At 59.2% G+C, this 26,326-nt stretch overlaps 3 protein-coding genes and 1 long non-coding RNA gene across 11 annotated transcripts in view; 3 read left to right on the top strand and 1 right to left on the bottom strand.

Annotated features, from left to right (window-relative positions):
• Positions 1–7,373, bottom strand: part of SIK3 (SIK family kinase 3) — a 34,532-nt gene extending 27,159 nt beyond the window's left edge. The window contains 1 exon segment of the mRNA XM_070765714.1: positions 7,114–7,373. Coding sequence (XP_070621815.1) covers positions 7,114–7,308 — 195 coding nt within the window. The 5' untranslated portion in view covers positions 7,309–7,373.
• A 213-nt stretch (positions 7,374–7,586) lies between these two features.
• On the top strand, positions 7,587–11,026 carry LOC139175010 (uncharacterized). Its single transcript, XR_011560455.1, has 3 exons — positions 7,587–8,474; positions 9,899–10,090; positions 10,496–11,026. It is a non-coding gene; the product is annotated as an uncharacterized lncRNA (long non-coding RNA).
• Positions 11,027–11,559: 533 nt separating this feature from the next.
• Positions 11,560–15,756, top strand: PAFAH1B2 (platelet activating factor acetylhydrolase 1b catalytic subunit 2). 2 transcript variants are annotated; one of them, XM_070765786.1, is made up of 6 exons: positions 11,560–11,644; positions 11,948–12,035; positions 12,131–12,220; positions 13,755–13,871; positions 14,151–14,273; positions 14,759–15,756. In XM_070765786.1, the coding sequence occupies exons 2-6, from the start codon at positions 12,027–12,029 to the stop codon at positions 15,035–15,037; spliced, it is 618 nt and encodes a 205-aa protein (XP_070621887.1). In that variant the 5' UTR covers positions 11,560–11,644; positions 11,948–12,026; the 3' UTR covers positions 15,038–15,756. The 2 variants fall into 2 exon arrangements, with proteins under 2 accessions (XP_070621887.1, XP_070621886.1); XM_070765785.1 differs by lacking the exon at positions 11,560–11,644 and adding an exon at positions 11,662–11,780.
• Positions 15,757–16,866: 1,110 nt separating this feature from the next.
• On the top strand, positions 16,867–26,207 carry SIDT2 (SID1 transmembrane family member 2). 7 transcript variants are annotated; one of them, XM_070765735.1, is made up of 27 exons: positions 16,867–17,104; positions 17,283–17,404; positions 17,561–17,725; positions 17,907–17,952; positions 18,410–18,511; positions 18,616–18,699; positions 18,965–19,064; positions 19,253–19,318; positions 19,551–19,644; positions 19,876–19,943; positions 20,742–20,813; positions 20,965–21,042; positions 21,183–21,233; positions 21,905–22,023; positions 22,497–22,570; positions 22,706–22,772; positions 22,864–22,937; positions 23,013–23,136; positions 23,228–23,345; positions 23,437–23,573; positions 23,783–23,891; positions 24,012–24,088; positions 24,172–24,218; positions 24,457–24,562; positions 24,650–24,760; positions 24,892–25,005; positions 25,309–26,207. In XM_070765735.1, exons 1-27 carry the CDS (start codon positions 16,913–16,915, stop codon positions 25,369–25,371), a joined length of 2,580 nt encoding a protein of 859 aa, XP_070621836.1. In that variant the 5' UTR covers positions 16,867–16,912; the 3' UTR covers positions 25,372–26,207. The 7 variants fall into 7 exon arrangements, with proteins under 7 accessions (XP_070621836.1, XP_070621838.1, XP_070621839.1 ...); XM_070765736.1 differs by having other exon boundaries at positions 16,898–17,104; positions 20,968–21,042; XM_070765737.1 differs by lacking the exon at positions 21,183–21,233 and having other exon boundaries at positions 16,888–17,104.
• Positions 26,208–26,326: the final 119 nt, after the last annotated feature.

Below are 26,326 nucleotides of genomic sequence, written 5' to 3' on the forward strand. Positions count from 1 at the left end.
CCTAAAAGCCTCACAAACCACACAGAGTCACCTTTCGCTTCTTTATTGATGGGCAACTCTCTGGATTCAGACCATTCTGGCTTGTTCAGTAAACCATGGCTAAGAATGCAGGGGATCATCATCATTCCCTTAAGAGGAATGAAGGCACCCACCCACTCCAGGACTGCCCTGGATTGTGGATGTTGCCTGGGCCAACGTAACGCCCTTTAGTGTTGGGCAGTGACAGCCTATGACCATCCACATAGATCTATACTTCACACACTGCTGCCTCGGTCCTATCAGCCAGACTGGGCTGTAACATCCTTTTAAATTCGCAGAGAAATAAGACAAACATATATCTTACACCAATCTTTTGCCAATATCAGGTTGTTCCCTGTTCTTATCAATGTCATTTTTGGGGTATGTGGCGTCAAAGCTGCATTCCTAGAGATTTCAGGGACACATCCATGTGATTTTCTTGACAACAATACCGAATCACCCTCTTTGGAAAAGCACGTTTTGCTGCCCTGGTGACCCCAAGCAGATACTAAAGCCGGCCTGTACAACGGTACAGTTGGTGCCCTCCATGGGGCTGACAAGAATCCCTCCCAAAACCCCAGGTCCCAAGAGACAATCCAAAGCCTCCCCTACTTCGTTAGGGAACAGTCTGAGAATCCCTTCAGACAAGCCATCAGCCCCCCTGTCAGGGATCCCGGGGGGGGGGGGGGTGAGCTGAGTAAATGTCCGGCCATTTATGAGAATTATCACCAAACAGCCAGGTGCTGAAGGGGTCCCTGGTGCCTCCAGGGCTGCCCAGAGTGGGAGGGAGAGGGCTCAGAATAATCAGCACACACAGGCACACACGAGGACTGAGAGCATTTGGGGAAGGGTTCAGAGTGGAGGGTTGGGACTGTTAGATAAGGAAGAGCCGGTGTGAGGGAGCTGGACTAAGGACAGTGGACTGGGGAGGCCTCCGTCTTGCTAACTGCGAACGTCTTCCAGAACACAGAAGAAAAGAAAGGGAAAGAGGTTGGCTGTCCTGGGTCTCCTCCTAAACAACAGAGAGGGGCTGCCTGGACAGGTGAAGACAGCAGGATCCTTATCACCTTGGATGTCCAAGGATTACACCAATGAAACTGGGACGTGGCTGTCCCTTTCCACTCCACTACGGAAGAGCCCATTTCAACCAGCTTCTAAAAAGCCGACGGAGGCAGGAGAGGATCCGCAGGCAGAGGAAAATAGCAAAGGGGTTGAAGCTTCTTCTCCAAAACACGCGACTGCCATCGAAGCACAGCCACTGACCCCTGCCGTGAGGAGGGCGAAGCTTAGGAAACCGCTGCTCCAGCGCAGAGGCAAAAGGGCTATCTGTAGGAAATGGGGGGCGGGCGGGATCATTAAGGAAGTTCCCGACCTGCTGGAATGAAGGTTGGAGCACAGGAGCAGAGGAGGCCTGCAAGGGAAAGGGGGGGGGGAGAGAAAGGCTCCTGGCCGGAGGAGGCGACAGGTGACCAAGGAAGGGCAAAGGAAACTGCCCACTTGGAACAGCAAACCACGCCAAGCGCCCACAGGGCTAAGAGAACTCCCAGCCAGCCCCAATGAACTTAAGCACCCACCGCCATGAAGGGCCTTGACCCGCGTGTGGACGTCCGCTCCTTCCTGCCTGCCCAGGGAGCTGAAGGGGTGGGAAGGAGGGACCAGGGCCATGAGAGGCTGCTTGAGGCAGGGACTGGACAGCCCTCGGCTTGGGAACGTTTCTAAAAGACCACGTTGCTCACCACAAGCCAGCCTATGTTTATTAGGAAAAGCTCAAGACACGCCAAACAAGCTGATCCGCTTCTTAGACAGAGCAACCTGTTAGTTGACCAAAAGAATGTCGGGGATATAATCACAAGTTCAGCAAAGCCTCTGAGGAGCCTCCTCTGAAATCCCAAGAAGGAGAAGGACAACACAACGTGGGCTGCACTCGGCTGCCGCTGGGCGGATGCACAACTGGTTGAACAATCGTATCACTCACTCACACTCTCTCACACACACACACGTACACGCAGATCCCAGCAGTTTTGGGTCAAGGGGGAAAGGGTCCTGCTCTCTGCAATATTAGAAAATAGGATTGTTAAACTGATGGCAGACCCAGGGAAGAGGAGCAGCAAACACCCCGGAGGCCGGGATCAGGCCCCACGGTCTCCCTGGGACCCCCAGTGGGAAGATTCCAGAAGGAAGACAAAGGTACCAGCCGCGGGGGAGGGAAACAGGGATGGAGGGCAGTGACAAGCAACGCGTGTCCGATGATCTGACCACCGGGGTGACATGAACAAAAGACGAAGGGGGAGGCCGAAGCCTGACGCAGCCACAAACAAGGCAGGTGCAGTCGCAGGACGCGTGCAGGAAATGCAACAATCCGTCTTGTGTATTTATCGCAGCATCCTCGATTTCCATCTGGTTCTGAAAAAGTCTCTTGGAGCTGCCTTCTCCCCCCTTCCTCCGAACCCTCCGCATCCCAGGGCTCCCAGGGCCTCCGCTCGTGCCAGCTACCCTGGCGGTGAAAGCAACTTCCAAGCGATGCCAGTCTCCCGTCCTGCCCCCTCACCCAACTTACCCTGTCTGGTTTTTCCCCTCTCCTCCTGAGTGACAGGGACCCTCGTTGCCATGGTGAAAGCCGGGAGGCATTTGTTTTGCAGTCCACGCAGTTCCTGCCTTGACTGACACCGGCTGCTTCCCCGTGGCTGAGACTCGCTGCGGCTTCAGCCCCTGTCCTCTCTCTGCAGCCTCGGGGCCTCCAGAGACGCCAGGCTACAAAGTTGACCCAGCAACCTAAACGGAAAGACCTCGGTCCACGGGACTTGGATTCAAGTGTGCTCTCATCAAAATCTACAGCCCTCCGGGTGTCCGGCTGCCACTTTTAAACCGCAGAATGCTAACGGACAGACAGCTCTTCCATTGATACGGATTTCACACCTATCTCCAAAAAAGCGGGCTCCACCGCTGGACACCCCCAGGCGATCCCCTTCCACATAAATCACTTCCCTCCCCAAGCACATGCATTCATTTCCTCCCATAGACAACAATACTCGATGGAGCAAAAAGCCATCTGCCGATGAAGCACGTGGAGGCCCTCCGGTCACTCCACCAATAGATCTCTAGGAATATCAGGTGAAATGACCCTCCACTAAATTGGGAAACTGGCTCTTCCAAACAGTAGACAAAGAGAGACCAGCCTTTCTTAGGGGAGGGGGTGCATTTACCTGCTTTTAAACAGAGGCTTTAATGCACACAGGCACTCGGACCCCCAAAGACTACTACAGCCGGACATGGGCAGAGGTCACCACGCCAGCTGCTCAGCAATCACACACCACTCTCCAGACTGGGAGGGAAAGGGCAGCATGAGAGCACCTGCAAACTCCTCCAGTCATTGACCAGCCGATGCCTAAAGAGCAGCGGGGGGGGGGGCTGAGTGGGGGGAACCATGTCTGCTTTCAAACAGCAAGAGGGAAGACCTCCGCCCGCAACAGCATTTGGCCCCACTCCGGGGAGGAGGGGGGAGGAAAGAGCAACAGCCGGTTGACCAAAACACTGCGCTTGGTTAGCAAGGCCGGGCAAACCTGCCCAGCTCCAGTGAAGGGAGAGGGCCAGTGGGAGGGTCCTGCTTAGGCCACACGGCTGAGCTCCCAAAGGTGTAACAGCTCAGACTGAGAGCTAACACACGGAAGAGCCTTGGACAGGCCTGGAGGCTCCTCTGCCCACTAGACAAAGCCCCTCAGCCAAGAAGAGTTTCAGGAGAAAGGTGTGAAGGAGGCTCAGCAGGGATGGGCCCAGGTAGCGCTTGGACGGAGACAGCTGGGAAACGCAGCCTAGGTTGGGGGATCACGGCCAAAGGCCATGGCAAGTCGATCCCCTGTTACTCCCAAGAAGACCCCGTGGACCTGCCACTGACCTCGCCAGGAGTCGCATTCAGGGGCCCGAAAGGCCTCCCTGGTGGTGTCCCAGGGTGAGTGTCCTTACTTTGATTCCGAAAATCTGCACGGGGGGGTCCAGGGTCTCTTCTGAGCTCCTTCTCCTTCTGCTATTTATGCTAAGAGCAACAGGCAGCCACACTAAACACAACAGCAGCTGAAGGGCCTTTTTCACTCAGTCTTGGTGAAAACGTCACAGTACAGCCCTTGTTCTGTGGAGGACAATGACCGCCCCTGATGAGCACTGAGGAGGCTGCAGAAGGCCCATAACGCTGAGCCTCCTCTCGCCCGGCCAGTGAAGAGGGCAGGCTCCCCCAGAGAGCGCGGAGCCAGCACGGGGGTCCACAACCATCCAGGGCATCAAACTTTACACCACCACTTCCTCAGCTGCCATGTCCCACCCCCTGCATGGCTCTGCGTAGACGGAGCCCTTCCCGGGAACGCCCACCCCCACAACACTCTTGGAGCTAATAGCCCGAAAGTATTGAACACATCCTCCCTCCCGTCACTCAAAAAGCCCCCAGGGAATCACGGAGGGAAGACACTGGCAGCAGCTCTCGGCTCCTTTCCCCCCTTCCTCCCCCCCCCCCCACGGAGGCTCTCTTGCAAGCCTGTCCAGGTCCTTGGAGAAACCACAGGGCCCCCCAGGAGTGCTGCTGAAGAGCAGCCCCCCCACAAGATTCAGCAGGGGGGAGGGGAAGGTAGGCAGAGCAGGTTGGAGGACCTGCCGCGGGGCCTTGTTTGGGAGGCACACGAGGGTCTCTCTGACACTGACACACAGGGAAGACCAGGAGAGGGGGGGACGGCGCTTCCTTTCATGCCCACCAGCCACGCAGGCGGCCCACCAGCTGCCCTGCCCTGTGCTGCTTGCCTGCCGCCTCCATCCTAGAGGGGCCCTTTTCGGAGGGCAGAGCAGAGCTGCCTTTTCCTGGTAGGGCCAACAAAAAAGGACAGGCAGGTTCTCCTTTCAGCAAAGTAGCCACAAAATACATAGATTTATCCCCCCCCCCCCCCGCACTCTTATTTTTGCTTCCAGTGCCGGCAGGGGCAAGGGGGCGAAGGGCGGGCCCCTGGAGGGCAAGCTCTAGCCAGGCAGCCCTCCCCACCCTGCAGGCTGTTCAGCCCCCCATCTGAAGGATGTGAGGGCTTGCTCTCCTTTCCCAAAGGACCGGGAGGGAGGCGAGACTCACTTGGCCTTTGGAGGAACGCAGATAAGCACCAGGCCGGCTGCAGCCAAGAGCATGCCCAGCCCTTCGTCCACTCCCACTAAACAGCCACGGCAATAGCAACGGGAGCCCTCAGATCAGCGCAAGGATGACGGGGGCAGGGAGGGGCCTTCTGCCCCTCTCCCCACAGGACCCTTGGGAGCCTGCACACAGTGAGGGGCTTGGGCATCAGCGCGGCACAGCCTGTTGCAATGGAAGTCTCAAGAGAGAATCCTGAGGATCAGCCGCCCAAAGGGTTGGCATTCAAGGGTCTGCAGGATATTGGGGTGGTGGGTCAGCCTCTCTGCACCCCATGCTCCTTCTTTGCCTGGGGGAGGGGGAGGAAGAGGGGGACAGCTTTAGATCCCCCCTCTCTGGCTCTCGAAGGCCAGCCCTTGGGATGGTTGAGGCCAATTGCTATATTTGTCTCATAAAACAGTCATCAGTTTTGATAAGCAACCTTTGGATTCTCTCAGGATTTTCTTTATCAGTGAGACATTTCCAAAACACTACATGTAATTCCAAATTCACTGTTATTCCAGTCATCCCCCTTTTTGTGCTGCCTTTAAAACCCGAAGAATGAGAATTGGGCACAACTTTTTATTAACCTCTGTTGATACTGTGGAAGTTCTTTCTTCTGAAGAACAAGGTAAAAATATTTCAGATGATACACGTATAAATAAACTTCTACAACTTTCAAACTATTGGAAAAAAACCCTTTATTATAAAGTGGAAGTGCATTTTTCAAAGAATGTCTCAGGATCCCATTTTTTTCAAAAAATGCCCCATAAACATCTCTGTCTACCTAGGAAACGCCAGTCTCCAGGCAGAGTGGTTCGCCCTTGGAAGGGGTCTTCTTCCTCCTCCAAATCTAGCCCCCGACTGAACCATCCAAACCCTCTGGCGGAACGTGCAAACTATCGTGCATTTGTTTCGGACGTCTGCTTGAAGCCAGTCGGCGCTCTCTGTATCTCCGGGAAAGGCCACCAAACACAGAAGCTAGAGAAATCCTGCCTAAGCAACCTTTGTTCATCACAGAGTCTTTACGAAACGCAGCTGAGCTTTAAGGACCAAAGAAATGGAGAGAAAATATCTTTTTTCTGATGGAAGTAACTGATTTAAAATATTGTTAGAGCGTTCCTCCAATAAACATCCCTCAAATCACAAAAGACTCATTACCAGGTAAACTTCCAAGAATGTAGGTGCCACAAAGTAATGATCTATAACTGAAAACAGCAGCAAATAAAAAGGTGGCTCCTGCAGGTCCAGAAGGCAAGGGCTCCCCCCCCCACCCGGCCCCCCACCCGCCCTGGGAGAAGAGCCCAGTCTCCCCTGGCTTTCTGGGCCTCACGCGGGGGAAGGTGCTGTTCCCGGGACAGGTGCTGCACCAGAGAAGGCAAGCAGGCTGCCTAGGCTAGGGGCACCCAGGACCGGGCCTGCTCTCTGCCCCAGCAAAGCCTCAGCACGCAGAGGGGACTCGGGGGTCCTGCGGGCTCATCCCAAGGACACCCAGGGGAGGGGTCGGAAGTCGGGACTCCTCCAGATTTGGCAGCCGAGGGGCCCCAGCCGGAGTGCCAAGCGCTCCCCGGACAGCCCTAGGCCTCTGGACCAGATCCACCCGGGACGGAGGCTGAGCCGCTACGAGCTTCCCAAGCGGACCCGAGGGAGGACTCCGGGGACGGCGAGCCCTCCGCTCCTCCGGCCCATCCGCTCCATGGCGGGAGAAGCGGCCCAGGCACCGGCCCTCCGTCCTCAACCGCCGGGCGCCCCGGGAGCCCTTTCCACCTGGGCCCGGCTGCCCACGGCAGCGGAGAGCCCCACCACCACCACCCGGGGCCAGGCCAGAGCGGGCGCCTCCGCCGGGCCTGCCAGACCGGCCTCAAGACCGGCGCCGCCTCTGGGCCTCCGGGGCCTGCTCGTCCCTCCCTCGTAGCCGCTCGCAAGGCCTCGGAGTGGCGTAGCGCGCCCGGCCGGCTCACCTTGACGCGGGTGACGAGGTGCGTGGCCAGCTTGACGACGGCGAAGTTGCCCTTGCCGATGGTGCGCTCGATCTCGTAGTAGCCGATGCGCGCGGGGCCCGGCGGGCGGGCGGCGGGCGGGGGCGGCGGGGCCAGGCGGGGGCCCGGCGCCGACAGAGCGGCCCCCCCGGACACCGCAGCAGCAGCCGCCGCCATCTTACCCTGAAGGAGCCGGCCGCGACCCTCCCCCCGCGCCGCCGCCGCCGCCTCCGCCTCCCGGAGTTGCGGCACCGCGTGAGCTCATCCGCACAGGGGCGGGGTCGCCGCCGCCGCCATAGCAACCGGCGGAGGAGGAGCGCGCCCGGCAGCGACGACGGTGACGCGCGAGGACGTCAGCGCCGCTCGGGACTTCCCGATTGGTCTGCGCCGGGGCGCTACGGCGCGCGCCGAGGCCCAAGCCGCCGAGACCTCCGTCGGGGACGCGCTTCGCCTTCGGGAGACCGGCGCCGTCGCGGGGCCTGCAGGGGAAGCGAGGCCGCCCGAGCCCCGCCGGCCCCGGAGAGCCTCCCCTCAGCCCGCTTGCTCCGTTCAACGCGCGGCCAGGCCGTGGTGGGTGCCCGGCACTGACCGGCCTGGTAGAGGAGGCCTCCGTCGCCGGGCAGTTGCAGGAGAGGCGCCCGCAAAGCAGCCCCGAGGAAGGCAGCAAATGGAGCCCGTGGCAGAAACAGGCTTTTCTCGAAGCAAATCAAGATCCCGACGGCGCCCTGAGTGGCGTCATCTAGGATATTAATTGAAAGGGAAGTTGGGAAGCGAAGGAAAAGCTTATGCGATAAATATGAAACAGCTCCGCTCAGCAGTTTATAAAATAACATGAAGATAGAACAAAATGAGACCTCCCCTGGTAATTGAGTGCATGGCAATAAGGCCAAGCGCTTATTTCAGGGTACCTGAAAATATAAGACGGGGTCTTAGTGTTCTCTGTTGTTCTTGTGACCAAAATAGTAGCATTAGCATAGTTTTTAGTTTACAATGGATACAGATTAGATGAATTTGGACTAATTCTTCACAAGTCCCAACCAGAAATAATAACTTCCTGATTTTCCATAGAATGGGACATTCGGAGGGCCTCTGGAGCAAAGAACAATTCACTCTCAATCTAAAAAGGTTGGAGAAAGTTGAGTCAGATACTGGGTTGCGCTGGACACTCCAGGCCAGGCTCCATAACAGTCAGTGTAGTGAGAGGCTCAGAAGGCATCGTGCTGCCCCGGATTGAAGGTGGAAACTAGAATTGAGAAGCAACTTCCAGTCTGGGATTCCTTAGCAAGAGCCGGGAAGAACTACGTACTTTGTGCCGTCTACAGTTCTGGACTAAAAATCTCCTGGTAAACCTAGTTTACCTATCTCAGATTCTGAGCAACTTCATGAAGGATACAGCTGTCAATGGAAACTAGTTGCCGTCCTATATTCCACTCTCCCAGTTCTTTAAAGCAGTGTTTCCCAACCTTGGCAACTTGAAGATATCTGGACTTCAACTCCCAGAATTCCCCAGCCAGCATTTGCTGGCTGTGGAATTCTGGGAGTTGAAATCCAAATATCTTCAAGTTGCCAAGGTTGGGAAACATTGCTTTAAAGCACACTCCCTAAAATTCAGGAAGTTGGCTTCTTTGCTGGCTCTTTAAAAGTCCTTAAATATGCATTATAAACAGACTGATTTATCATAATGGTTGGTGTTAATGTTTCTCTTTGTACATTTAAAATATTTTCCTCATAATCACTGAGGCACTTCAGTAGTTGGTGGTTTATTAAGTAGTGATGTTTCAACCAACAGGAAAAGCAAAATAGGTCTTAGTGTGAATTGCTGGCACAACCAAGTGATAATTGCTGTTGCTTCATGTTCTTGGGAACTGGCCCCAGGCGTCCATTTGGCCACAGAAGGTTGGATAGACCGGCTTTTTGCCTGCTGAAACATGGATTATGTTCCTATGGCATTCTACAGGCAACAAGCGTGGGGAAGAAGAGTTCCATATTTGAGTTCATTAGAAGGGTAATTGCACAGAGACTAGACATTCCATATGCCCTGTTGTTGTAAGGCCCCATTCCTAACTGGATCCTGTTCAAGGAAGATGAGCAGCCATCTGGGGCACCCTACATAAGATCTGATAGCTATCAACATTAATAGCACTCAGACTTATATACCACTCCACAATGCTTTGCAGTACTCTCTAAGCAGTTTACAGCATTAGCATGTTGCTCCTAACAATTTGTCCTCCTTCTATCGACCTCAGAAAGATGGAAGTCTGAATCAACCTTGAACCAGTACAGATCAAACTCCAGTCTTTGGGCAATTTGCCTGCCATGCTGCATTTAACCACTATGCCACTAGGGCTGTTGATGCTCTGCCTCTTGTATGAGAAAATGCGAGTTGATCTGGTCTGGTGGGCAGAATTCAAAGTGATTCACAAGATCTACACATTTCCCCTTTTCTGTCTTTTTTTTTTAAACCAGATCTTCAAAAGGCAAGAGGAGGATAACTTCCCATTTTATATCCCTCCTCTTCGTCAGTTTCTTCCACTAATAGCAGCTACCAAAAGACCTTGACCCAGCCATGGAAAAAGCTATCCAGAACTTGAGAGCTAAATGTATGGCAATGACAGTTACGTCACAAATGTTGACCACTCGTGATTAATTTGGCACAATTGGTCCATATGTTTATAGACGTGGACCATGCAGGCAATGGTAAAAGGAGAAGCTGCATGAGATGCACCCCCAGAGTTAAAGGGTCTGACTTTATTTATTTATTATTTAGATTTGTATGCCGCCCCTCTCCGCAAACTCGTAGCTGGCCGATGGGCTCTGCTCCACGTAGAGATCTGTGGCCTCCATCTTTTACTGTTCCCTTCCAATTGTTGCCTAGGGAAACAGCTGAATTAGTCTCCAGCAGTCCAGCGGTTGCCAGGGACAACACTGGAGCATCATCTCCCCTGAAAGCAAACAACAGGTATGTGGCTGCCTGTTGAGAAAAGAATCCAAGGGTAACCCTTGCACGGAGGGAGGGAAGCAAGAGCCTCATCCTTGGATGGCTAAGCTGACCTTTTGTGGATTTCAAGTGAAAAAGCATATTCTGTGCCATTGCTTTATTTGGCTATTTCCATTCTACCACCGTCTTCCTTTATTCAGTCATCTGTGCCTTGTTTTGTTCTGTGACCTCAAAAATGCCCAACAAAGAATTGTTGAAGACCAAATGGCCTCACTCTCTCTGGCTCAAACTCAATAGAAAGGCCAGATAAGACATTTTATCTGGGGGAGGGCAGGAGAGCAGCTGATGTTCTGGGCTGCCAAGAGGGCACAGTCTCATCTACTCCCGGCTCCAGCCCTAAATATTTTATTTCCTCCTTTCTCACAGCTTAAGAGTTTTGCCTTGCACTTATCAGCCTTGGAGCAAGGCTTATTCAAATACTTGTGGACAAAGTATTTGAGTTTCCTCTTCAGGATCTGGCCTTCTAAAGATCACTCAAGCTTGATCTCCTCTAAGACTGACCAGTTGGATTGCCTTGCAGGCCACGTTACTGGCAGGAGTCTTCTCCAGCACCAGAATTCGAAGGCCTCCATTCTTTGGCACTCAGACTTTCTTATGGTCCAACTTTCACAGCCAAACATTGCAACTGGGAAAACCAGAGCTTTGAGGATGCTCCCTTTCGTTGGAAGGGTAATAATGTCTCTGCTTTTTTTACATAGCTTTCCGCCCCAGGAGCAATTTCTTGGCTGTATTCCCCATCTATTTGCCAGGAATTCAGAAGGCTGGATACCATGATCTTAGTTTCAAGCCACCTTTTGCACTCTCCTCCTTCACCTGCATGAAGAAAGTGATTCCTTTGCAACTCTACAAAAAAATAAAAATAAACATTTTTGTTTTGGGACTGATGATCATGCAAAAGTTAACATTGTATGGTTTCCAATTTTTAAAAACCGGCTCCTTCGGATCCCGAAGAAATGTTCAACTCGGGTGATCAGGCTCAGCTGAGTAGATTTCGAATATTGAATGTCCATTCCACGAAAATCCTTGGTTGCCGCGAGGCTTGGGATGGGGGTGCTGAAGAAATGGGGCCATATGGGTCGCTTGCTGCCCGGCAGTGGGGGCCTCTTCCCATATGCAGCAGCCGCTCCGGCTCAACAACCCCCGGGGTGGGGGAGACCAGATGACCTCCAGGAAGGCCCCGCGACAGCCCCCCCACCCCCGTCTGTAGGCTTTTCCCTCGGGCTGAGCCGTCGGGGCCCCGGGCCTCGCTTAGAACCAGGGCAGAAGCGGGGCCGCCGAACTAGGCCTCTGTCCGGAAGCGGCGGCGCCCGAGCCACGTGGCCGGCAGCTCCGGGGCTCCCCCTGGAGGCCGCTCGACGTCACCGGGCGAGGCCCCGCCCCTCCAGGCGCGTCATCCTCCCCGCCCCCGCGAGGGCGCCCCCTAGGGGACAGACGGCCGAGGCGCCAGGCAGCCCGGAGGCGGGATTTCTGGCCGGAGCTGCGGAGACGGCGGAAGCGGGTCACGGCGCAGGCGCAGTGAGTGGCGGCCGGAGCGGGGGAGGGGCGCGCCCGTCGGAGCCGCGGGGAGGCTGAGGGAAGGCCGAGCGGGCGGAGCGCATCGTGGCCGAGCAGCCGCCATGGAGCCGCGGGGGCAGCCGCAGTCGCCGGCAGCGTGAGTGCGGGGCGGGCGAGCGAGGGGCGGCTTCCGCCGAACCCGCCTCCTCACGCGCCGCGGGGCCCTGGGCGGCCGGTTCCCATGGCGACGGGCGGGGCGAGGGAGGGAGGGAAGGAGGGAGGCCCCCACTTAACCCCCCCCCTCGCCTCCCTCTCTCCCGGCAGGGACCGGAGGAGCCAGGGGGACGCCAACCCGGCCGCCACGGCCCACGTCGCCGAAGACCTGCAGGGCGACGGCCGCTGGATGTCCCAGGTGAGCCCCGGGCGAGGGGGGGGGGGGCTCTAGTCGGCGGGGGGGGGGTTGGGGGCGGCGGTGCCCTGACGCTGCTTCCCCTCCCCTCCCCGCAGCACAACCGCTTCGTCCTGGACTGCAAGGACAAGGAGCCCGACGTGCTCTTCGTGGGGGACTCCATGGTCCAGTTGCTGCAGCAGTACGAGGTACCGGACGCCCCCCCCCCCGTTCTCTTCATCAGCCCGGGAGGCCAAGGCTGCCCGCCCAACACTAGCCACTGCCTTTGCTTCTCTTCTTCCCCGGGAGGCAGCTTGGTCAGCGGGTAGAGGCGGACACACACCACCACCACCACCCCCGCCTCAGTGCAGGGAGAAACTCTTCCCGAAGGCATCGCTGTGCTGGATGGCAGTGCCAGGCCTTGGCTGCTTTGGGTGCTATTAGTTGTGTGGCACAGTTGGCAAAGGGCATGGCAAGTTTTCCAAAGACAGAGCGATTCCATTCCCTGTCCAGACAGTTCGCAGGATTATTTCCAGGCCTCCAGATAATCAAAAGTCTCCAAGGTGCTTTAAGTATTGTCCATATCTGGATTGCAAATGACCCAGGACGGACTTTTGCCTTCAGCCTGAATCTTCCCTTTTAATCTAAGCAACTTCTTTTTAAAAAATTATTAAATAATTTTTATTAATTTTCCAATGTTAAGAAATACAAAAATCCAAAGACAAATTAAAAAATAAGACAAAAATCAAATACAGAATACATACAAATATAAACATTAAGAACACTGTACAATATATTTTACAATTATTTCGTGTCAAAATATATATACTATTTTTCTACACCATTTAAGTTGGTACATGTTTTTTGCCATTAGTAATTTAACCTATAATTTCATATAGTCATGAATATTTTATCATTCCAGTTTTAGTTTTTTAATGTTTCTTACTTTAATTCCTAATTTCTATCCAATTGTAATATCTATTCCAAATTCTATAGCAGTCCGATTCCTCTTTTCCTTTTAATTCCATTGTCATCCTATCCATTTCGGCACATTCTAAAATCTTACTAATCCCCTTCAGGAAACCCTTTTTTCTTTCTTTGCTTCCATTATTGTGCAAGGGTAATTCTGGCCACAGTTAGTGTGTGAAGAGTTAAGTTCTGTTTATCTTTTTTCCATTTTTGAATCCAATATTCCCCATAAATATAGTTCAGGTTTCATTTGAATTTTACATTCCATCATTCCTTCCAACCATTCCCTACCTTTTTGCCAGAATTTCCTTGCATGCAAACAAATCCACCATATGTGGTAACATGTTCCAGGTCTGTGACTGCATTTCCAACATTCTGGGGACAGGTTTGGAAACATTTTGACCAATCTCGCTGGTGGCAGATGCCATTGGTAAAACATTTGATATAAATTTTCCTTATAGGCCACTCCCATTGTAAATTTGTAAGTCATTTCCCACAATTTGGGCCTCTTCTCCTTCAGCGACGGGACAACCGCCCCTTGCCCCACCACCTCTGAAGTCTCCCCTTTATCCAGGGTCTACCCTCGCCTCTTACGGCTTCCAGACAGGGAACATTCCGCAAAGGGAAACGAGTGCTGTTCCTCCATGCCACCTCGCCTTGAGGTCACCTAGGAAGTCCATCTAAGCAACCTCTGAATGCTTACGCGTATCAATAGCGTATTCCTGAAATCCACTGCCTTTGTTCAAGGATGACTCCAAAAATTTATCATTGCAGATATGGCGAGAACTTTTTTCACCATTACATGCACTGAATTTTGGGATTGGTGGAGACACTACAGGACATGTTTTGTGGAGACTGAAGAATGGTGAACTGGAAAATATTAAGCCCAAGGTAGGGTGCCTGTACTTGTGAGAAAGAACAAGAGGCCACCTGTAATAATCTCTCTCTCACACACACACACACACGCATGGAGCCCTTTGCTAAGTCTTGTTCTATCCAAAGCATTTCTTATTGTTATTCTAATTCACAGTCTGATTGATATCTGTGAGTGGCAGGGGAGGGGAGAGCTGCTGCCTGCCACGCTCTGTGGGTGCTGAGATGTTGTAGGGCCACAGGCAACGTTGCCTTCTCCTCTGAGGCCTTTGTCCCTTTCTGGGCCCTCCATCACAGGTCATTGTTGTTTGGGTTGGAACCAACAACCACGAAAACACAGCAGAGGAAATAGCGGGCGGAATAGAGGCCGTCGTGAGGCTGATCAATACCCGGCAACCCCAGGCTAAGACCATTGTGCTGGTATGTAAAAGTAGCATGTCACTTGTTTGGTGTTTTAACCCTGCGGAAGGGAAACCTCTGGAGAAGAACTCTGCTAGTTTTTGCTCCCGAAAGTCAGTTGGAGAAGGGAACTGGGAGTCTGCCCCAGACAATCCCTCATTTAATCATGGTTTTTGACAGCCTAATTTTTGTAAGCATGGGGACAATTTATTTCACAAAGGCAACTCTGAGATGGCCATGCTTTACGTAGGAGCAATACATGATAGTATAACTTTCGGCATACAGATATGAACCTTTTTTTAAAAAATGGCTTTGGAAAAGCCAAAAACGCCCCTGTGGGAGATGGTTCAGGATCAGAAGTTGGCAGGTGAAAGACACGTCAGACCAAAGGTCTCCCCTCGCTACAGGGGCCTGTGGGTCCACGTCCGGCCAGGGCTTGGGGGCGAGCCTCTCGCAGGGCTAGGAGCCTGCTGACCGCCCCCTTCTCCCCTCCTCCCTCGTTCCAGGGCCTGCTCCCGAGAGGCGAGAGACCAAACCCCCTGCGGCAGAAGAACTCCAAGGTGAACCAGCTCTTGAAGGCCTCCCTGCCCAAGCTCACCGGAGTCCAGTTGCTGGCCGTGGACGGAGGCTTTGTGCACTCGGACGGCACCATTTCCTGCCACGACATGTTTGATTTTCTGCACCTCTCGGGGGCTGGCTACACAAAGGTCTGCAAGCCCCTCCACGAACTCATCATGCAGCTGCTGGAGGAAACCCCGGAAGAGAAGCAGGCGACTCTGGCCTGACCACCGCCCTGCCCCAGCGCCATCGGCCCAGTTCTTTTCTCCACGGCACTACTGGACCCTCCTCGCTCAACGTGCTTTCCGTTGTTGAATGTTACTGGGTGTTGTGTTTAGCCCGGGAAGGGGAGGTGGGGGGGCCTGGCCAGAGGGGTCCCCAGGCCTCTTGGTCCCTTCCAGCGGGGTGGCCCCCCTTCCCCCCCTCCCTCGTGGGGTGGTGGGAATGCTGGCCGGCGGCCTGCTGGCTCCTGCTGCTCTCCTTCCCATTCCGGCCGCCTCCGTGTCCCGGCTGTCCACAGCGCTGAACTGCCTCAACTCATCGGCCGCACTCACATTCCACTCCCTGGACTGAGAAGTAGCTGCTTCTTTCAAAGTTGGAATTGTTTGAAGAGTTTTTATATTTACTGGATTTGGGGTTTTGTTTTAAGTGATATTAGCTGCTTTCTTGCATTGGCAAAGCAACCAACCAGAACCGGAGACAGCTGCCTATGACCCAGCTTGACCCATGTGAACAATTATGTGTTGAGTGAGTGGACACATTTAACTGGGCTATTTCATTTCTCTGTTTAAAAGGATGTGGTTCCCTTGCTGGGAACAGGATGGGGAGGGGGGGCTTCGGAGAAACCTGCCTCAGAGGTGTGTTGGTGCGACCCCCCCCACCCTGTCCAAGGCCTTGGAGCCCCCCTGCTCATCCCCATCCAGATTAAACTGACGCTTCTAGGTGACCTGCTGCAGGAGGCTCGTTATTGAGAGGAAAAAGCAACGCTCCCTCCAGTCGCCCCCTTCTTGCAAGGCCTCACTGAGGTTCACAGTCCCAGGGCAGCCCTTTCTTTTGGGGGGGTGGGGGTGTCAGCCTTGTACAATAAGTATTTTACTCGTGCAAATGAGGCCTCTGGCTGTGGCCATGTCGTCCTGAATAAACAATTCCGGGTCTGCCAGAATCTAGGCCCCGGGCGAAGGGGAGCCGCCTTCTCTGGGCTCCATCTGATGAGGTGGTTTTAGGGAAAGTTCCGGAAGGGAGGAAGAAGAAGAATCCCTCGGGGGGTGGGAGGGAGAGGTGGTCCCTAAAGGGGCAGTGAGGAAGGGAGAGGCCCCACCTCTTTTTACCTGGGCCAGGGTTGGGCAAGGACCTGCTGTGCCAGTTCCCCCAGAAGTCTGCCCTTGACCCACTGGGCTTCACGCTTCTTCGGAGGAGAGGCCTGCCTTGGCCATGCGGGGCTTCCCCAGGCCCTCCCAGCAGGCACCAGCTGCTTTAGCTTGACCAAAGGCCTGGTTCTGTCCAAGGATGCCCAGAGTGAACCTGCCTTCCTGAGGCGCCCTGGGTGGCCATCGGTCATCCTGGGGCTGGAGTGGGCGCTTGGCTGCTTTCCCCCAGAGGCCCTCCTGGCCTGAGGCTCACACTGGGCTCGGCCCTTCCCAGGCTGAGGCTGCTCTGTGGCCTGGTGCCTCCCTGGGGAACGGGCCGCCCTTTCGGGGGTCCTGCCCCTCCCATTGGGGCCGCCCCCTGCGTGTCCCGCCAGCTTTGGGGCCATCTCGCTCCCGATGGGCCGCGTGTGCTGCACCCGGAACGGCGCCGGTCCGAAGACGCCGGAGCGCTGCCGGCCGCCTCTCGCGGGCTCTTCCCGGGGACCTGCAGGCGGGGGGAGGGCGGAGCTCTGGGGGGGGGGGGGTCTCCGCCTGTAGCGCTCCCAGCCCCGCCGCTGCTGCCTCGGATTGGGGCTCCGGGGGTGGGGGGAGCTTCGCACTCGGGGCCGCCCAGCCGCCGCCTCCTCCCCGGCCAGGGCCCGCCTCCCCCTGAAAGGACGCGGCCTCGGAGGCGGCGCCCAGACGAGCGGAGCGCCCGTCCCGCCGCTGCCGCCCCCGCTCGCCCGCCCGCCGGCCATGCTGAGGGCGCCGCTGCCGGGGCCGCTGCTGCTGCTGCCGCTGCTGGTGGCGGTGGCGGCGTCCGGGGGCTGGTCGGGGCCGAAGCGGGTGGTGCAGAAGGAGGCGGCCTTCGAGCAGCTCTACGGCGACGCCGTCAACGCGGACCTGCTCAACATCTACGCCTTCAACCACAGCGTCTCCCGCAACCGGGTGAGCCGCCGCCTCCCCCCCCCCCCGTCCGCCGCCCGGCCCCGCCCCGACCTTTGCCCCGCGCCTGCCAGCTGGGCCCGGAAGGACGGACGGCCCCGCGCCCCGCCTGCCCGCCCCGTCTGCCCGGGGGGGGGCTGCTGTGGCTCCGGGCCTGAGCGCCCCTCCGGTTGCCCCCTAGACGGAAGGCGTGCGGGTGTCGGTGAACGTGCTGTCGGAGCAGAAGCAGAGGCCGCTGCTCTTCGTGGTGCGGCAGAAGGAGGCGGTGGTCTCCTTCCAGCTGCCCTTAATCCTCCGCGGCCTGTGAGTAGCCCGCCCCCCCCCCCCGCCCGGGCGCCTCCGACGGGACGGCCCCGACCCCCCCTCCCCAGCCGAGGCGGCGCCACGAGCTGCTTGAGTGGGAGGCCCCGAGGGCTGGGAAGGCGACCCCCCCACACACACACCTGCCCCCCCCCCCAGCTTCCAGAGGAAGTACCTGTACCAAGATGTCAGCCGGACCCTGTGCCAGCCGCCCACCGAGAGCGAAGTGGAGACGGAGTTCTTCTTCGTGGACGTCTCCACCCTCTCGGCCACCAACGCCACCTACCAGCTGCGCGTCTCCCGCGTAGAGAACTTCGTGCTCAGGTAGGTGGGGGGACAGTGGGGGTCCCCAGGCGCAGCCCCAGAGGCGGGCAAGGACCGGGGGTGAGGGGAAAGGCCGGTCTGCCACACGTCCAGTCGGTCAGTCAGTCAGCAGTAGCCAAGGGATCAGTGCAGCACCCCCTGAGGTAGCCCCACCCTCACCAACCACTCTCTCTTGATGCAGGACGGGGGAGCCCTTCACCTTCAACGCCACAGCCGCCCAGCCACAGGTAGGTCTTCCGGGGGGGCTGTCCCTGGATGGGAAGGAGAAAGAGACACACACACACCCTCCAGCCAATGCTCGCCCACCCCTGAGGAGTCCTGGAGCTGGCTGTCAAACAGGGACCGTCAGCCGGAGGTTGTGTCTCTCTGCCCCACCCAGCGCTTGGGCAAGTCTGTCTGTTGTCCTCAGGCTGGTGGTCAGTCAGCCCCTGAGGAAGGCCCCCACCTGTGCTGGGGTTCTGCTGCCCCTGGAGCCCCTGCTGGGGGTCCTCAAGCCAGAGGAGCCTTTGGTTGATGGGCTTCCCCCATGAGGCGCCTGAGGAAGCTTCCCAGCACTTTGGAGGGTCCCCAGGGAACCGCCCGAGGGTCCAGGCTGGAGGAAGTGCCGCCCCAAGGAAGGCAGGTGTCACCCGCCGGGTCTTCTGAAGGGGTCCTCCCCCCCCCCTCTCTCTCCTCAATGCCCAGTACTTCAAGTACCAGTTCCCAGACGGGGTGGACTCTGCCATCATCAAAGTGACCTCGACTACAGCCTTTCCTTGCTCGGTCATTTCCGTCCAGGACATTCTGGTCAGTGGGCGGGGCAGGGGGGGGATGGTGACAGGACACAGGAGGCGCCCGGTGTCCTTTTGCCCAAGATGTTGACTGCCCCTTCTCGCTTGCTTCCTGCCCAGTGTCCCGTCTACGACCTGGATAACAACGTGGCTTTCATTGGCACCTACCAGACCATGACCAAGAAGGCAGCCATCACGGTGCAGGTAGGGTGGGAGTGGCTGGCACCTTTGCCCCGAGTGGCCCCGGTCAGCCTGCCTGCTCTCGGGGATAACATCCTGGGCAGCAGTCAGCCAGCACCGGTGTGGATGGCCACCTGGCCTTGGCTTCCAAAGTGCTCACCCAGCACCACAAAGTCTGCCTGTCTTTGCCTGTAATGTGACGGTCAGTGGATAGAAGCCAAGGAGGAGCCTGCAGGGGGCCAGTTTGAGGTCTGGCCAAAGGTTTTGCCCCTTCTCTGGTTTTCCGCAGAAGAAGGACTTCCCCAGAAACAGCTTCTACGTGGTCGTAGTGGTGAAGACCGAAGACGAGGCCTGCGGGGGGGCTTTGCATTACTATCCTTTTTCCAAAGGTATCCGAGGGGGGGGGGGGGAGAGCTGGGCCCGGAGTGTTTGTGGGTCCATCTCCTGTCCAGGCTTCGTCCACTAACTGGCAGGGGCCAGGAGGGCCTGGCAGGTGAGGGGCCCAAGAGAGGCAGCCTTTGGGGCAGAGCCTGGGAGGGGCTGTGTGTCTGACCCCGCCCTCGAATGTGTCTCCCAGGTGAGCCTGTTGACCAAGGCAACCGCCAGAAAACCTTGGACGTGGTGGTGACCCCTGCTGTCAGTTGTAAGCAAGCACCTATTGGGGCTGCCTATTTCAATCCCGGGGGGAGGGGACCAGCTGCCCCCACCCCCCTCCTCCTCCCCTGGAGATCTTGGGGGCCTCGGGGGGAGGGGGGGGCTAGGCGGAATCTCCAGAACCTCTGGGCCGAGGTCAGGGGCCGAGGGTGGCCACGAGGGGGAGGGGGTCCGGCAGGGGCTGCCAGGCGGGTGAGGGCCTCTGCCCGGCTCCTCCACAGCCAAGACCTACCTGAACGGGACCCTCTTCTGCCTGGGCGTCTTCCTGTCCTTCTATGTCCTGACGATCCTCATTGCCTGCTGGGAGAACTGGCGGTGAGTCTGCCCACCGGGGCTCCTCTCCCGGGGAGGGGCCTGGGCACCGCCACTCCGGCCCCCTCCCTCTCGGGGGGCCCTGTCCTGCTAGGCAGCGGCTGTGGCTTTGGGGCAGGGCTGAAGGGGAGGGCAGGGCAAGGGGGCCTGGAGGGGGGCTGCTGCTTCTGGGGGGCGGGGGGCTTCCGGAGAAGGCAGCCGCAGGTTCCTTCAGGGGGTCTCCTTGCTCGACAGGTGGCAGAAGCGGAGGCAGCGGCAGCTCCAGCTCCCGAACTCTCCCGGTTGCGATGGGGGGGTACGAGGTAGGGGGGGTCTACAGCCAGGGAGGGGCCTGTCCTTCGGCTCGGCTTCCGCTCAGGACGCTGGCGGTCCTGCTCACTGCTGGCCTTCTGCGGAGTCCTGGTGGGGCGTGGCGAGTCGAGGGGGCCGGCTGAAACCCCGGTGGGGTCTGACCCTTGCAGGGAGCGGCCCTCAGTTGCTGGCGCTACAGTGCTGAGTCGGCTTCACCCGCAGGCTCCATAATCCCTGGTGGGTTTGCATAAGGTGCCGGACTGGGCTGCCAGGCGGTCAGGGTGCTGCCAGGACTGGTGGCTGGTTGTGCGTTGTGCATGTGACATGGACGTAGCGCTTAGATTTCGATAGTCTTGGGCTGGGAAGTGGCACGTGGAGCCTGAAGAGCTTAGAGCCATGGCTCCGAACAAGGCCATGCGCCTGCCCCACATCTGGCAGCTGCCTCGGTTTATAAACGACTCCCTCCCTCCCTCCCTCCCTCCCTCTCTTCCTCCCTTCCTTCCTTCCTTCCTTCCTCCTTTCCTTCCTTCTTACTTTCCTTCCTCCCTTCCTCCTCTCTCTCTCTCTCTGGGACGCTGCTCCATGCCAAGCTGCTCTCCTTGGTAAGCAGTCAGCCCCCCCCCCCCCCGACTCACCTTCTCTTGCTCCCTGTCCTGGGGGAGAGCCCATTTACAGCCGGGCAGCCTAGAGAAGCCCCTGTCCCCCTGCCCCTCCTCCGGGTGGGCCGGCCAGTCCAAGGCCTGCCGGGGTTCTGTGAGGGGCTCCCCCCCTCCCCGTGTTCAAGCTGGGCTGTGCCTCTGTGGTTGCAGGCAGCCCCCAGGGCCCCACAGACTCCTTCCAGGGACCCCCACCGCTCGGCAGTCTGAGCTACGGCTCCTTCGGTAAGTTCCATCCTCCGGCCGGCAGAAGGCAACAGTGGCTCCCGTCTCTCGGGGCTGGCATGGCTCTGGTTGGCGCTGCTCCAGGCCCGGCAGGTGGCTCTTCCCCCCACCTGGCTGGGGACTCACCTGGGGGTCCCCTCGCTCTCCCCAGCAGACACCAGCTCGGCGGCCAGTAGCGAGAACGTCACGGACAGCCTGCTTTCCACGGAGGCCTCCTCCAACTACGCGGGTGAGATGCGTGGCTGCCACGCTGGCCCTCGGGGCGCCCCCTGCAGGCGTGAGGTCTGGCTGTCCTCGGCTTCCAAGTGGGCCTGGCTGGACAGGACTGTCCCCCCCCCCCCTTGCGTAACTCTCTGCTTTCTCCCCAAGGGCAGGACGGGTGCCAGCAGCGGCAGAGAAACTGGGCCGCCTTTGTGATGGGTAGAGAGCCTGGCCTCCCCCTCGGTCTGGCATCCCCTCCCTCTGCCCTGGCCGGGTCTCCCCCCCCCTGCCTCTCCCCCCCCTTGGGGCTCCGCAGGGAAGAAATCTTCTCCGAATGGACTCAATGGAGCTTGGAGAAGGGGAAGTGGAAAGAGTAGGGGCTCCCCCCCTCCCTCCCTCCGTGGGGCAAGGCCTGTCTCTAGGGGTCCCTTCTGCAGGAAGGCCCCCACGCACCAGGACCTGGCAAGGGCACTGGTGGTCGGATGCCAGACCCCCCCCTCGGTTTCCCTTGCTGAACGGGGGCTTCCTGAGGGGCTGCCCCATGGCCAGGGAGGGAGCCCCGTCTCCCCCAGCCCTCCTTGCCCCCCGGGGTTAGCCTTGGAGGGGTGGCAGCCCCTCAGAAAGCTCCTGGGGAGGGGGCCAGTGTGCATGGAGGGTCCCCTCCCCGTGCTGGGCGTTGCATGGCTTCCAATCAGCAGGGCGAGGGGGCTTGGGAAGTCAGGGGGGGCTGCTGCAGGGTGGGCCCTGTCTCTCCTCGGGCCTCCTGCCCCCTCAAGCTCCAGCAGGCGCCCGTCAGTCCCATTGGTAATTGGATGGCCGGGCTGACTGGCACTTTTGACACGGGGGGGAGGGGCAACCTTTGCCCTAACGCCGGTTTCTGCCCCCTGCAGACCGCTCCCTGGAGACGCTGGTGGGGCGGCCCCGGCTCGACTCGCTCAGCTCCGTGGAGGAGGACGATTACGACACACTGACCGACATTGAGTCCGACAAGAACGTCATTCGCACCAAGGTTGCCCGGAGGGAGGGGCCGGTTGGGGGCTGCCCCTTTTCCAGAGATGATGGCCAAGACTGGGGGCTGCTCTGGCTGTCCAGCACCCCCTTTCCTGGGGGGGTGGGGGGCTGTAGCCACTGCTGCAAAGCCCAGGGAGACTCAGAGGGGCCTGCAAATCCTTTGCCCCTCGGTTGGAGGGCTCTGCAGAGCCTGTAGGGGGAAGGGGGGCTTGCAAGGAGTCTGGGCACCTCCTGGAAAGGCCGGCTGATGGGGGGGGGCTCCGGGGGTAGCCAGGCCTCCCTGAAGGGCTGTGGCATCTGGGGGATCCCGGGGGCCACGTTGCCCGTAGGGGCCTCTTCCTGGGGGCCCTTTGGAGAGGCTGCCAGGCTGGGGCTCCGTGTGGGGGTGGGGGTGCCAGGGGAGGGGTGGGGAGGGGATTTGGTGGCCCGTCTCCAGGCCGCAGCTGAGCAGGACCCCCGTGTGTGTCGCAGAAGTTCCTGTGTGTGGCGGATCTGGCCCGCAAAGATAAGCGGGTGTTGCGGAAGAAGTACCAGATTTACTTTTGGTGAGAGAGTTGGGGGGGACTAGGGGAGGGGGTCGGCGGTGTGTCCCCCACAGACACCCCCCCCATCTGTGCATTGCCAGGGCAACTGAGGAGGGTCTCCTAACAGGGAACGCCCTCCCCCTCCCTTTTCTGCAGGAACATTGCCACCATCGCGGTCTTCTACGCCCTGCCGGTCGTCCAGCTGGTCATCACCTACCAGACGGTAACGCAGCCCCCCCGCCCCCCTCAGAGGGCTGCCCACCCGTGCGGTGGCCCTGGAGCCCCCCGGCCAGCCCCTCCTTTGCCTCCCGCAGGTGGTCAACGTGACTGGGAACCAGGACATCTGCTACTACAACTTCCTCTGCGCCCACCCGCTCAGCAACCTCAGGTAGGAGCCAGGGGCCCTCCTTGCCCCCCCCCAGCCCATGGGGCCTGACACCTCCCTCCCTTCCCCCCCCCCCAGCGCCTTCAACAACATCCTGAGCAACCTGGGCTACGTCCTGCTGGGCCTCCTCTTCCTGCTGATCATCCTGCAGCGCGAGATCGGCTACAACCGGGCCCTGATGCGCCACGACCTCCATGCTGTGGTAAGGGTCTCTTCCCAGGGCCACGGAGGGCCCCCACTCGACCCGGGGAGGGCAGGGGGCTCCCCTCTCAGCCGGGGTTCTCCCGTTGCAGGAGTGTGGCATTCCCAAGCACTTCGGCCTCTTCTACGCCATGGGAACGGCCCTCATGATGGAGGGCCTCCTCAGCGCCTGCTACCACGTCTGCCCCAACTACACCAACTTCCAGTTCGGTGAGTGGCTCCCCCTCTGCTGCCCGGGAAGGCCCCCCAGAAGCCTCCACCCCTCAGCCGGGTGGGCTCAGCCGTGGCTCTTCCGTGGCAGACACGTCGTTCATGTACATGATTGCTGGGCTGTGCATGTTGAAGCTCTACCAGAAGAGGCACCCGGACATCAATGCCAGCGCCTACAGCGCCTACGCCTGCCTGGCCGTCATCATCTTCTTCTCCGTTGTGGGGGTGGTGAGTGGCCCCTCCGGGCTTGCGGGAGGGACGGGCAGGGGGGGGCGCTGGGAGCCCCTCGGAGGGAGAGGCGGGGGCCACATGGGGGGGGTCCCCCAAAGCTGTGCCCTGCCCTTCCCCGGAGCCACGGCGTTCCGGAGTTGGAGGCGAAGGGGCAGGGGCTCTCCCCCATGAAAGCCTCCGTCTCTGCCCCCCACGCCCCCGTGCAGGTCTTTGGGAAGGGCAACACGGCCTTCTGGGTGGTCTTCTCAGTCATCCACATCCTGGCCACACTGCTGCTCAGCACCCAGCTGTACTACATGGGCCGCTGGAAGCTGGGTGAGTGGCTGCCCCTTGCGGCCCTGGGGGAGCTCTGGGGGAGGGGCCGGGTGGCTGTGCCCGCAAGGAGGAAGGCCAAGGCCCCCGCCCGCAGCCCCTCCCTCTCCCCCTCCCCCCCAGATTCTGGCACCTGGCGGAGGATCTTCCACGTGCTGTACACCGACTGCATCCGGCAGTGCAGCGGGCCCATGTACATGGTGAGTGGGGGGTGGGAGGCGGGGGGCCTGGGCCTGGAAGGACTCCCACCAATGCCCCCCTCCCCGGCTGCTTCTGTCTGCAGGATCGGATGGTGTTGCTGGTCATGGGGAACCTCATCAACTGGTCTCTGTGAGTGACACGCCCAGTCCGGGGGAGGGGGGGTCAGCCATCTACCTCCCCCCCCCACACACACACTCACACCTTTGGGGTTCAAAGAGCCACTTTGCAGGCAGCGTCTGGAGAGGCGTCTTTGGGGCCTTGAGGCCCATTGGGGGGCGGGCTCTCTCAATGCTCCGGGGTGGGGGGAAGCAGAGTGGGGGCCCAGCTGGGGGGGGCTGCTCTCACTCCGCTCCCTCCCTCCCTGCAGGGCGGCCTATGGGCTGATCATGCGCCCCAACGACTTCGCCTCCTACCTGCTGGCCATCGGAATCTGCAACCTGCTGCTCTACTTCGCCTTCTACATCATCATGAAGGTGGCTCCCTTCTGGCCGGGGTGGGAGGGGGCTCCTCTCTCGGGGGGGGGGGTGTCAATGGCCCCCCTGACCCCCCCTTCCCTGCAGCTCCGGAGTGGCGAGCGCCTGCTGCCCGTCTCCCTCTTCTGCATCGTCTGCACCTCGGTGGTGTGGGGATTCGCCCTCTTCTTCTTCTTCCAGGGCCTGAGCACCTGGCAGGTGAGCTCCCCCCCCCGGGGCCCACGAGGGGGAGGGAGGCAGGGCTGGGCATCCTCCTCACCCTCCACCCTGTGCTTGGCCCTTGGCCTGCTGCCCCCCCTGAGCCCGGCTGGCCCCTGCTCCCTCCCCAGAAAACTCCGGCCGAGTCCCGCGAGCACAACCGGGAGTGCGTCCTGCTGGGCTTCTTCGACGACCACGACGTCTGGCACTTCCTCTCCTCCATCGCCATGTTCGGCTCCTTCCTGGTACGTGGCCCTCCCAGCGCCTATGCTGTGGCTCCCTTTGCAAGGGGGGGGGCAGAGCGCGTGTCCTGTCCGCCAGTGCAGAGCCCGGTCCGGTTCCTGGCCGGTCGCGTGTCGTAGGAGCCCTCGGTTGCTTCAGTGGGGGCCCTTTGGGGGAGGGGGCGGCTCTTGGGCCAAGAAGGGGGTGGGTGCAACGGGGGGGGGCATTGGCTGCTGTTGGTGATACACTCTGGGGGGGGCATCGCAGGGGACCCCACAACTGCCTTCCCCTCCAGGGGCCTCTGACGGGGGCTTCCCTTCACGCAGGTCCTGCTGACTCTGGATGACGACCTCGACTGCGTCCAACGTGACAAGATCTACGTCTTTTGAGGGTCCCCGAGACTCCGTGGCAGGGGGGCTGGGACTGTTCAGTGGACGGATCTCCTGCTGTTGGGGGCCGCTGGGGGCTCCCCCCTCCCCACTGCATCAAGAGGGGGTCCGCGGGAGGGGAAGGAGCTTGCCATCCGGAGCCTCCCAGAGCCGAGCTGGCCCGGGCGATGGGTTCAAATGCTGCCAGGGTTGCCTCTCTCTCTCGGTTTCCCTTGGCCAGCAGCAGAGAGAGAAGCCCCCCCTGTTGGGGTCCAGCCCTGCCCGCAGCTCTGGGGAGAGGCTGTTGGCGCAAGAGTGGGGGCAGCCTTGGGAGACTGGTGCTGCTGCCTGCCTGCCTATCTAGGTCCCCCAAAGGGTCTCCCCCCACTCCGGGACGCGGCTGCCTTCCCTGCTGAGCAGGGAGCAATGCCCCCCCTCGGTCCATCGGCTGCAGCCACCGCATTGTCCAGGCAGGGGACGCCACCTCCTCCTCCTCCAACCCATTGGGTGCCGCCCAGTAGCCACTGCCTGTGGGGAGGAAGAGGGCTGGGGAGTCTCCTCTGCGCAGGTTGGGGGGGGGGCTCCTTGGAGGGGCCTCCCTGGTTTTGGCCCTCAAGCAAGCCCGGGCCTGGTTTCCCCGGGGGGTGGGGGCTTCTGCAGATAGTCAGCCTGATGCAAGGGGGGGGGCAGGAGAAGAAGGGAAGGGGCCAGTCCAGGAGGTGGAGGGCTCCTCTTAACCCACAACGATCCATCCGTCCGTCCGTCCCTCCGTGTTTGTCCATTCCGGGTTTTGGATTGTGACCGAAACGGTTTTTTCTTTGAAATGGTTCTTGGTATAAAACTCTGTTGAAGAAAAAGCCTTCAAAGGGGGCCTGGCTGCCTTTCTTTCTTTGGGGGTGGGGGCTGGGGGGACAGCCGCTGTGAGGTGGGGGGTGTCCCTAAAGAAGAGGCTCCCCCCTGAGACCCCGTGGCCTCT

This window comes from Erythrolamprus reginae, chromosome 12 (genome assembly GCF_031021105.1).
Source record: "Erythrolamprus reginae isolate rEryReg1 chromosome 12, rEryReg1.hap1, whole genome shotgun sequence".
Classification (NCBI taxonomy): domain Eukaryota; kingdom Metazoa; phylum Chordata; class Lepidosauria; order Squamata; family Dipsadidae; genus Erythrolamprus; species Erythrolamprus reginae.

Coding starts and splice junctions, on each gene's coding strand:
- PAFAH1B2 (XM_070765785.1), top strand. CDS start 11,746: ATGGAGCCGCGGGGGCAGCCGCAGTCGCCGGCAGC. Junction 12,036..12,130: donor ACGGCCGCTGGATGTCCCAG/GTGAGCCCCGGG, acceptor CCCTCCCCGCAG/CACAACCGCTTCGTCCTGGA. Junction 12,221..13,754: donor AGTTGCTGCAGCAGTACGAG/GTACCGGACGCC, acceptor TTATCATTGCAG/ATATGGCGAGAACTTTTTTC.
- SIDT2 (XM_070765738.1), top strand. CDS start 16,913: ATGCTGAGGGCGCCGCTGCCGGGGCCGCTGCTGCTGCTGCCGCTGCTG. Junction 21,234..21,904: donor CTGGGCCGCCTTTGTGATGG/GTAGAGAGCCTG, acceptor TGCCCCCTGCAG/ACCGCTCCCTGGAGACGCTG. Junction 23,137..23,227: donor GCCACGACCTCCATGCTGTG/GTAAGGGTCTCT, acceptor CTCCCGTTGCAG/GAGTGTGGCATTCCCAAGCA.